Source organism: Mandrillus leucophaeus, unplaced genomic scaffold (genome assembly GCF_000951045.1).
Source record: "Mandrillus leucophaeus isolate KB7577 unplaced genomic scaffold, Mleu.le_1.0 Scaffold317, whole genome shotgun sequence".
Lineage (NCBI taxonomy): Eukaryota > Metazoa > Chordata > Mammalia > Primates > Cercopithecidae > Mandrillus > Mandrillus leucophaeus.
This window is the reverse complement of record NW_012103332.1, coordinates 418,561-428,940: the sequence shown is the minus strand read 5'-3', so window position 1 is coordinate 428,940 and position 10,380 is coordinate 418,561. Positions and strand designations below refer to the sequence as shown.

General features: G+C 54.4%; 1 protein-coding gene across 1 annotated transcript in view; it reads left to right on the top strand.

Annotated features, from left to right (window-relative positions):
- MSX1 (msh homeobox 1) overlaps window positions 1-3,467 on the top strand; it is a 7,691-nt gene extending 4,224 nt beyond the window's left edge. Inside the window, exons 5-6 of the mRNA XM_011987827.1 lie at window positions 1,973-2,159; window positions 2,250-3,467. Coding sequence (XP_011843217.1) covers window positions 1,973-2,159; window positions 2,250-2,692 — 630 coding nt within the window. The 3' untranslated portion in view covers window positions 2,693-3,467. The remainder of the gene's footprint in view (window positions 1-1,972; window positions 2,160-2,249) is intronic.
- The last annotated feature ends 6,913 nt before the right edge of the window (window positions 3,468-10,380 follow it).

Genomic DNA, 10,380 nt, shown 5'->3' with positions numbered 1-10,380 from the left:
CGTACCTGCAGCCGGTGCTAGGGAGTCGAGGGCTGCAAGGCCGGGTCTTGCGCCTCCCTCCATTCCCACCCAGGAAGAAGGTTCCAGACCTCCTCGCCTTGGCCGGGAGATGCGGGTGGGAGTTACGGATAGGACACCGATGTCTGGGCACCCTGTCCTCCTGCCCCCACCAAACGACCCCGGGGGTCCATGATCCCTCATCTGATCCCAAACTCTTGTTTCATCGGCTTCACCCCGGCGGATGAATGTTTGTGGTGCGCAGATCTTGCCTGCACCCGGAGTTTCACTTTCTCACAGTAGGAGCTGGCGTCCCCCAGCCCCTCTTCGCTTTCAAGTACCTCTTTGCCTAGAGGTTCCGAAGCTTCTACAGAATTCCACCTCCCCATGCCCTTCGAGTTTGAGGCAGATAGTTGGTGCTTTGGGCGGATGGATGATTCAGGGGTGGGGACACTCAAGTTCCAGTGGAGGGGGCGGGGCACCAAGTCAATTAGGGGAAGGCGCCCTCTTTAATCCTGTCGGAAGCTCACAAATGTCTAGAACTGAGCCATTAAAGTGGACTCCAGGTGCTCAAGGCAGTTCGCTCCAAGGCCTCGCGGCCCCCTGGCTGCTCTACTCAGGGAACACGCTCGCAGATATTTCAGGAGCACGGGAAATTCCCAAGTTTTCCTCGTTTCCTCCGATTATTTTGCTCGGCATAATAGCAGCCAGAATTCAATGGTGTGATGCTGAGGAATGATTTTTATCTGGGGATTAAACGTCTTTGAAAGGCCAGTCCCTCCCCAAGCCTAATGGCCGGAGAAGGTGGCCCCGCGCTGGGTTGTCGCCGCTGAAGAGAGTGACGTTTCTCTCGGCGCCCGCCCCTCGGGCGGCCCGGCGGAAAGCTAGTTGGGGGCCAAGCGCTTCCCGGACTCCCGGTGGCCTCCAGCGGGGAAGAAGCGGGGTGTTAACATGAGATTTCGTTTGACTCATATCCTGGTGGTCTGAAAGTCCAAAGGATCGTTGTGGGTTTTTTTTTTTTTTTTCCTGTTTGTTTGTGGTGGTTGTTTTTTAAAAGAAGTGTGAAAAAATGTATGCTTAGGCAAAACCCGCGTGGTGAAACATCCTCGATTTGAATTCACTTTCTGCCAGGAAAGCTGCTGCATAAGCAGAGTGTCCTTTCCAACGCTTAGGGCCTTGGGCCCCACGACCACAAAGTCATAGCGATCCCGGCTGTGTTGGGAATAATTTGTTCCACATTTTATCCGGGGGCAGTCCCCAGCGGACCCCATCCCCGACCTGCACTAGTCCTGCGCTCTAATGCTTCTTCACCGTCCACCCTTGAGGTTTATTTTGAAGTCAAAAGAAACAGACAGCTGGGCATGTTGGTGTCTGCTGACTATGCCACAGGTTGAGGGGAGAGGCAATCTCAACACTTCCCCCCCTCCCCCCCGCCAACACCGACACACACACACACACACACACACACACACACACACACGTTTGAGTGGGGCCAGGGGGCCCTGGCGCCAGGGGTGAACGCAATCCAACAGAGGACTGAGACAATCAAAAGAAAAAGTCCGTTAGAATAAAGCAGCCCCTCGTTCTCCACTCCAGCTGACACTTCCTATTTCTAAGAGTGCGGGCCACAGTGCACCCTCTATGATGGTCTGCACTGCTCCACCTCTGGTCTGCGGGAACTACTCCTAGAATCCCGTAGGAGCAAAGCGTTCCAGGGGATAGTGTAGAATTTGATCTGGATTCTATGCCACAGTAAGGCCTAGCCCCCGCACTGAAGCACTTCGCGAGCACTGATAAATGTTTGGCCAGCATGTAAAACTAAATGTGCCCTTGGGCTGGGCGCAGGTCCTCTTTCTGCATGTCTCGTCACCTGTATTAACATCCACCTTTCCTCTGTGTGGCCGTGGGAGGAGGCCGGCCGTGAAGGCCTTCCTAAGCCGCCAGGCAGCACAAAGGTGATTCCACATTTTCCCAGCTGTTTAGGCCTTCGACGTGGACACCGGGCCTTCAACATTTTTCTCCTGAAATCTTAGTTTCTTCATTTGCAAAAAGTAGACAGGAACTCCTCCCCTGCGGGGGTTGCAATGCGAATTGGAGAAAATATCTTTCAAGTGCCTTGCACAGTGCCCGCCACCGAGGCACTGGGCGGCACTCAATATCTGGTATTGTTTGACTATTATTACTACTCCTTGGGCTGATTATGCTCAAAGCCTCTCTCTTAACCCCTTGCATTTTTCTCTTTCGGCCCTCAGGGCGGCTGAGCCCCCCAGCCTGCACCCTCCGCAAACACAAGACGAACCGTAAGCCGCGGACACCCTTCACCACCGCGCAGCTGCTGGCACTGGAGCGCAAGTTCCGCCAGAAGCAATACCTGTCCATCGCCGAGCGCGCGGAATTCTCCAGCTCGCTCAGCCTCACTGAGACGCAGGTGAAGATATGGTTCCAGAACCGCCGCGCCAAGGCAAAGAGACTACAAGAGGCAGAGCTGGAGAAGCTGAAGATGGCTGCCAAGCCCATGCTGCCACCGGCTGCCTTCGGCCTCTCCTTCCCTCTTGGCGGCCCCGCAGCTGTAGCGGCCGCGGCGGGTGCCTCTCTCTACGGTGCCTCTGGCCCCTTCCAGCGCGCTGCGCTGCCCGTGGCGCCAGTGGGACTCTACACGGCCCATGTAGGCTACAGCATGTACCACCTGACATAGAGGGTCCCACGGTCGCCCACCTGTGGGCCATCCGATTCCTCCAGCCCTGGTGCTGTACCCCCGACGTGCTCCACTGCTCGGCACCACCAGCTGCCTTCCTTTTAACCCCCACACTGCTCCAGTTTCACTTCTTTGCTCCCTGAGTTCAGTCTCCGAAGTCTGATCCCTGCCGAAAAGTGACTGGAAGGGTCCCTTAGTACTCTTTTAGAATATAGATCTACACTCTCAAGTTAAAGATGGGGAAACTGAGGGCAGAGAGGTTAAGAAATTTATCCAAGGTCCCCAGCAGAATTGGCAGTTGAACAGAACTAGAGGCCATGTCTCCTGCATAGCTTTTCCTTGTCCTGACACCAGGCAGGAAAAGCGCAGAGAAATTGATGTCTGATGATTTTGGAATTGAGAACAAGCTAAAAAAAAAAAAAAAAAAAAAAAAAAAAAAAAGACAAGCAAGCCAGGGAGATGAATCCTAGCTTCTTCCATTGGAAAATTTAAGAGAAGTTTAACAACAAAACATTTGCTCTGGGGGGGCAGGGAATACACAGATGCGTTGCAAAGGTAGGTTGAAGGGACCTCTCTCTTACCAATACCAGAGAAACAATTGTAAATTAAAAAAAAGAAAAAAAACTCTTTCTATTTAACAGTACATTTGTGTGGCTCTCAAACATCCCTTTGGAAGGGATTCTGTGTACTATGTAATATACTGTATATTTGAAATTTTATTATCATTTATATTATAGCTATATTTGTTAAATAAATTAATTTTAAGCTACAAAAATTATTTCTTTACTGATTTAGTCTTTTATTTTAATTTTGCTTCTTGCCATCTCTTTATGTGTACTGTTGCTTTTCAATTTGATAGTAGTTTTACGCCAGCAACTTTGAAAGGTGATAACAGGGTATGCAGGGATAGAGGGGGGTGTCTTTTTGAACACACAGGACAGATCTGCATTAGCAAAGTCAAGTGGAGAATTGAAGCAATTACCTAGGATAATTAGGCTCAATTTTCCAATTCACTTTAAGCTGAAATCGACACTTGCTCGGCAACCTATAACCAACTCTTGCTTTCTTTCTCTCCTTTTAACCTGTCTATGAAAACAAAGCAAATCGCCCAAATGGCTTGATGACTGTAGACAGCTAATCCAGACAATTCCCACCTCCGCAAATCTGTTTTTCCCACGGGAGGCCAGCTGGGGGATGGAATCGATTGTTTTGCCTCTCTAAATTACCCCCAGTGTAGACGCGGTTTGTGGAACTAATTTTGAGCTGCCAGAATATAAGCGCCTTCTCATCCCCTATTCTGGCTGCTAAAAACACAACACAACCTAACAAACTTTACAGAAAACCCAGGGCCACCTTCCACTCTCGCTTGGAAAGTCCTCTGCAGGAGCCCTGTTTCCAAACCCTCACAAACTCGGTTTTTCTTAAGATCAGTCTTCCAGGAGAATATATTTGCACACGTGCCAAGTTTAGCTTTCCGGGGAATTCTGCAAGAACGCTGAATGCAGAAAATTACCCCCTGGTAAATAAAGCCTATTAAGCTCCAGGCACCTCTCTGTTGTCTTTCGTGTTCGGGCTGCCGCAGACCTGCACATTCCTCTCCTCCTTCAACCTCTGTGCCGCGGTGGCCCGCTCCTCCAAACTCCAAGTAGGATAGCGCCGGACTGTCTGCAGTAAGCCGTTAAGAGGGAGGCCAGTAGACTAAAGATGATTCGAAACCTGGGTACCTGGCGTTGAACTTGGGCAGGGGTGAACAGCTCCACAGATAGAGACATTAAAAACAGAGTCCCAAGCGCAGCGCGCGATTTCTAGCCCCAGGACCCTGAGGTCGGTCTAGGAATTCCCAGTGAGCCCAGGGTTGCGGGAATGCGCCCTGCGCAGGTTCTGCGCGGGCGCCGGGCACATTCCGGGGCATCCTGGGCTTCCGATCCTCCAGTCTCTGCAGCTCGGGCAAAGATTCTGTCTACCCTGGCTGGAGCTGCAATATGAACTTGTTACAACCCCGCTCCTTAAGAAAGAAAACCTTGCTGTGGAGGGCAGTTTCGCTCTTGGGGAGCCCGGGAGCTGTTGCCCTCGGCCTGGGAACCTCTAGAAAAACACTAGAGCCCGGATCTGGGCTTTTTCGTCCCCCAAAGGGGAGCTATCAGACTCAGACTAACAAGCTTTCAGACTCCCACGCCACGCAGCTCTCTAAAGGTGCATTAGGGTTGAAGTGCCTCGCCGCGTTTTTTTCTTTTTTCTTTTCTCTATAAATTAAGCAACCCTCGAATGACGGCACGCAGGACGCACGGCTCTGGCAAATCTGGATTCCTTTCTGGAACACGCTAGAGATGTCCTCGTCGTGGGGTTAGTATTGAACTTGAAGTCAGAGACCCAATGTGGTTCAGTGTGGATCAAGTCCGCCACTTACTGTGAAAGATCACATCATCTCTCTGCACCGCCATTTTCTCGTCTGTGAAATGGGCCTTGGCCTCTTCCTCCTACACCCCAGGATTTGGGGGAAGGGTCGACGAGCCCCCGCGCGGGAGGGCACCCAGGGACTACCGGGTGCATCTGACTTTTCTTGGCTTACTGCGCGTCCGCAGCACTGAAGTTTTTCCGCGCATCCGTGAAAGAGAAATGGCAGGGCAGGATCGGGTGTCTCCCCCGGCCTCGGCTCCAGGGCCTCCTGGCTCCTTGGAGTTTGGCAATTTAGGGAGAGGTAAATTTAGAGCAACATAATTGCGGTAATGAGCAACGGCTCGCGCTCTGCAGACGCGTCGCGGCTCCAGCGAGGCGGTAGCTGCAGGCGACGCGGGCACGCCTCCCCGCCCCCTCCCTGCGCGGCAGACCGGGTGCGAGGGCCCCGCCGCCCTGGGACCCCGGCCCCCGCGCGCCTCCGCCTCTGGCTGCCGGTCTTGGATAGGGACTTACTTCCACTTCTGGGCCTCCGAATCTCTCCATTTTTGTTTCTGTCCGTCTATCCCGTTCTTAGCCCCTCTTTTGTTTCCGCATTCCCTCTCTGAACAGGATGTGCACACAGAAGGTGCTCGATAATTGTTTGCTGGATCGGGGCGGTGCGCTGGTGTGGGGAGAAAACCCAGAGCCACAGTCAGCCGGGTCCGGCCGGAAATCGCGGCTGCACTCCCGGCACTGCTTCTCATCCATCCCAGTCCTTCGAACTCGATTCCCTGGTTTATCAATCGAAGGCGGAGTGGGCAGGGGCTTCCTGGGCCTGTTCCTTTACGGACCAATTTCCTTCTCTGGCCAGAAACATGGGATCTACCAGGCGGAGTGGCCGGCCACCTTTCCTGCTGGGAGGTAGTGATGGAGCAGTTTGCACTTACAGCCTACTGTGTGCGGGGAGTTCCCGCTCACGCTGACTCCCAACAAACCTAGGTGATTTTTATAGCGCAGAGGACTGCGGCTCAGAGAGGTGACGTGGTTTTCCCAAGGTTATACAGTTAATAAAGAACATAGCAGGAATTCCAACCCGGATTCCACTCGAGGATCCGGCTTTTGCCGCCTTGCCCATCTCCATCTGGTTGAGGGTCAGCTGGTGCCTGAGCAGCAATCCTGCGAAGTGCGCGTCTCGCCGGAAAACGGAGCGCAGAATCCAGGCACTAGTTCTGAATTTAACTCCTTGCGCTCTAACCACGAACAGACACTGTCCCTTGAGGAATGGGAAGGGCGTCTCACTGGCCCTGCACGCTGTGAGAGCGTTTTCGTTTTGTTGGGGAGGAGACGGAAGCCTCATTTTGCAAATTCAGCTTCTGACCACGCAGTCAAGACCAAAGCAGTCTGTGGCGTGGAAGCGGGGCAGAAATGAGGTTACCTGACGGCAGGGGACCTGGGGCGTCTCGAGCTTTGAGCATAGGTCCGCGGGGCCCGGGTAGTTGGGGACCGGGAGGCTAGGGTGGGGCTGAAGACCTCGCCCTAAGAGCGCCTTATTTTAGGGTTAGTTTCTCGGATCGCTGAGCCCGGGGCTGAAGGCCCAGATTGCGCAGGAGGCCCAGTGAAGACAGTTACTGGTGAGGCAGGGGCCCCGAGTGCGAATCCTACGGCTGCGCCCTCCTTAGTGACCCAAGGCCGGGAGGTGAGCCCAGCCCAGTCCAGACCTGCGCCCCGCCTAGAGCCCTCCGGGGCGCAATAGGAAGCGGCGAGCAGAGGCCGCGGCCGCCTTTCAACTCGGCGGCTGGCGCCGGCCTGGCCGGGCCCCCGGGGCCGCGCGGCCTTCAAGGTTCGGTCTCGCCCGCCCAGCAGCTTGCATCGCCCCACAGTGGAAGAGTCCCCCGACCCCGAGGCCGGACGCCCTGGGAAGACGCCGGCCCCCAAGTGCCACCATCAAGTGCCCACTCTCCAGAGCTCCCCCAGGCCCCCACTCCAGACTTGTGGAATTTTTCCGCTCCACTCAACAGCTCCCACGCCTGCCGCGCAGTCCGCTGCCTTCCCAGGCCTAGGGGGACCTGCCTTCACCCCGCCCGCCTCCCCCACAGCGCCCTCCCGCGGTCCTCAGCTCACAGTCCGCTCTCCCAGCGCCTGCTCACTGTAGTTCCGGTGCCGGACGCTGGCCTTGGCTCCCTGTGTGACAAGCAGATCCTCAAGTGCACACACACACGGACCAACACACATCATCAACACGACATTCCAACACACACCGAAACAGACACACATGCGACACATGTGTATAACCCACATGCAGGCACCAACACACACCGTACACATAAACAAATCAACACACATCACTCACCACACACACCCAGCACATACACACAAGGCTGACAAATACAAACACAACACCTAAATCAACACGTATCACCAACACACCCAGCCACACACAACCAACACATGCTAGACACAAAACCAACATACACCCAACGCCCACAATCAACACACATCCAACACCCACAAGCTCTAGTTATAGAGGCAACCATACACACTCACGGCCACGCTCTAACATCTCCACAGGGCTTCTGGTGACACAGACACGTATCATATTGGGAGAAAGGGGGAGGGAGACCCCAGAGGTAGACATAGGTGGGAGAGAGAAACCAAGGAGGTGCTGTATTGAGAGAATTTCAGACTCAGGAACTCCAGGGAGAGGAGGAGCAAAACCACGCGAGACCTGAGCGGTGGAAGCTCAACACAGCCAGTGAGAAACTCAGCTCAGAGCGCAAGGTGTGAGAGCTCTGGGTGCTCTGCTGTGCTGACACCAGAGGGTAAGCGCGGAGTCTGGCTCCACGCACGCACGTGGGGTCAATCCCCGGACACAGACCTTTTACTGGAAGCCCTGGAGAATCGCCTGAGGGAATGCCGGGAGTCCCACCTCTCCAAGAACAGCCAGTGACTTCAGCTCTCCTTTCTCCTCCTGGGTCCCCTCCTCTGGGACCCCCTCCGGTCCCATCTCATCCTGTACACCCACCTTCTCCCACCTAGGCAGAGGGTTTCAGAATGCCTTGATCAGACCCAACACCCTGCTCATTCTCCACGGACCAAGGCCGGAGATCTGGAATGCCCATCCCATCTCCCCTTGACAGAGAAGGCGGTACTTCAAGAAGCAGTGGCAGACCCTGGTTAGGGCGGGTGTCGGAGTCGCCGGCCTGGAATCAGATCATCTACTTATAAATCCTCGTTTTGGTACTTACTGTGTGAATTTGGGCAAGTTCCTTAACTTCACTGAGCCTCGCTTTTTCCATATAAAGTGTGGAATCGTCACAATTGCTTCTATTGTTAAGGGAATCAAATGAAATGCTCTGTGAGATGCTTGGCACTGATAGCAATTAACGTTGATTATGAGTTCTGCACTTAGATCAATTTCAAAGCGGGGAGGGTTATGTCTATACCTCCCTGGAACCTCCCAAAGAGTCAAGGCCGGTCACTGACTCAGATACGGGGCTCAAATCTAGGTTTCCCCCTCAGGGTGAATCTCTGCCCTTAACGCCAGGCTCGCAGGGGCTATCGCATCAGCGGGATGCAATAAAGATCTGCCTTTGTGTAGGGAGGTGGGGTGAAGGAGTGGGGGTGGGTAATTAAAAGCGAATTCAAAAGCCCGCCCTTAATCTGGGGCCTGATTAGGGGCAGATGGAAGGCAGGGTCCCCCGACCCTTAATTCCGAGTGGGGCTGGGCAGCAGCCCTACGTTGCAGCCTTTGTTGCACATTTTACAGGCGAGGAGACAGTGGTGGGATCCGAGCCCGCGGCTGTGGGACCTCAGGAGTTGCTTTCTCCTCCACCAGCTGGGTGCAGATTTTGATGATTCGCAGGGCGCGGCTGGACAGTTCGTGTGTGCGCCCACGCAGCCAGAGTTTGCGGAGTTTAGGGAGCGGAGGAGGATCTGATAGACCCCAAAGCCTCCCCTTTGCGAGTCCACTCCTTGCTTCACCCACCTGGCGCTTTCCATAACCCCCTGCCGTGCCCTGCCTCTTTGTTGCCCCTTAGACGAGCTGCCCCAAGGGCGGGCTGGCCTCTGGTGCTTTGAGTCCTTGTTTCTCTGACGATGCTGCTTTTAAAAAGATACCCCTGTTTCCTCTCTGATGACTCCCGTGGCACCCCGGTGGCAGCAGGGCCTTCTCCACGGGAGAAACGGCCACATCGACTAAAAGGGAATGTTTGAGGCAGGCTGAGACCTTGGGTGGGGCCCCCACCTCTTGAGTTTTCCAAGACTCAGGTTCCATCTCTGTTAAATGGGCACAATCATGGCCCCTGGCAGTTCCTGAAAGAGCGGAAGGGAAAGCGTTCTCCACGGGCTGTTCCATTCACTTGCGTCCCCAGTTTGGTGATGGTGGTGAGGTCACCACAGTTGTTCCGCCTGGGGTGACCGCAGCTGTCATGTATGAGCGATTGCATAGGGATCAGAACCCTTAGAATCTAAGTTTTCCACGCGGGTTATCCCAACGAATCCTCACTACCAGGTGGGCAAGTGTCGTTGTGACCCGTTTCATAGACTGAAGCATAGAGAGTTGAATGACTCAGACAAGATCACACAGCTAGTGAGAGTGAAACAGAGCTTCCAAGCCAGACAGCCATTGCTGGGTGCCACCATCTGGTGCCCCTAAATCTCAGTTTCCTGGTCCGCGGAATGGAATCACTTCCGGGCTGGTGCAGAGGAAACTATGGGTGACTCCAAAGGCAGCGCGCATGAGAACTCCAGGTGAGAGCGCCAAGCGTAGAGGCAGGGTGGTGACCTGAACGCTCTTTGCTGGCTGGCTCTGCTCCCCGCAGCGCGATTGGAACTCCTTACGCTCCAGTCCTCCAAGGCTGTGTGTGGGTGAGGGGAGGTCCCTGAGGCCAGAGGGATGAGCAGAGTGGAAGCGGAAGAGAGTGTTCTTGTTCTTGGAAAGTGTCAGGAAGGGTGGACACCATTTTCTGTGCGACGCTCAGGACCTGGAATTAAGACACCTTCACCTCTTTTAGTCTTCTCCCTATGACGCAGGCACTCTACTAATCTGTTTCAAGTGAGAAAACTGAGGCACAGAGAGGGTGTGTGACTTGCCAAATGTCAGTAGGTGTCTAAGACCTGGCCCGTATTTCCCACCGACCTCTGCCGCTGCCTCTCCATGAATGCAGAAAGCACCCAACAGCCGGCCAGGCAACCGGGAAGCGAGCGCCCAGGCCAGAACCGGTTCCTATACTTGGCAGAATTCCCCTTTGGCCAAGGTCAAAGTTGACCAGGTTTGCCTCACTCTAGATGCTGGCTGAATCCCTAAACCCACA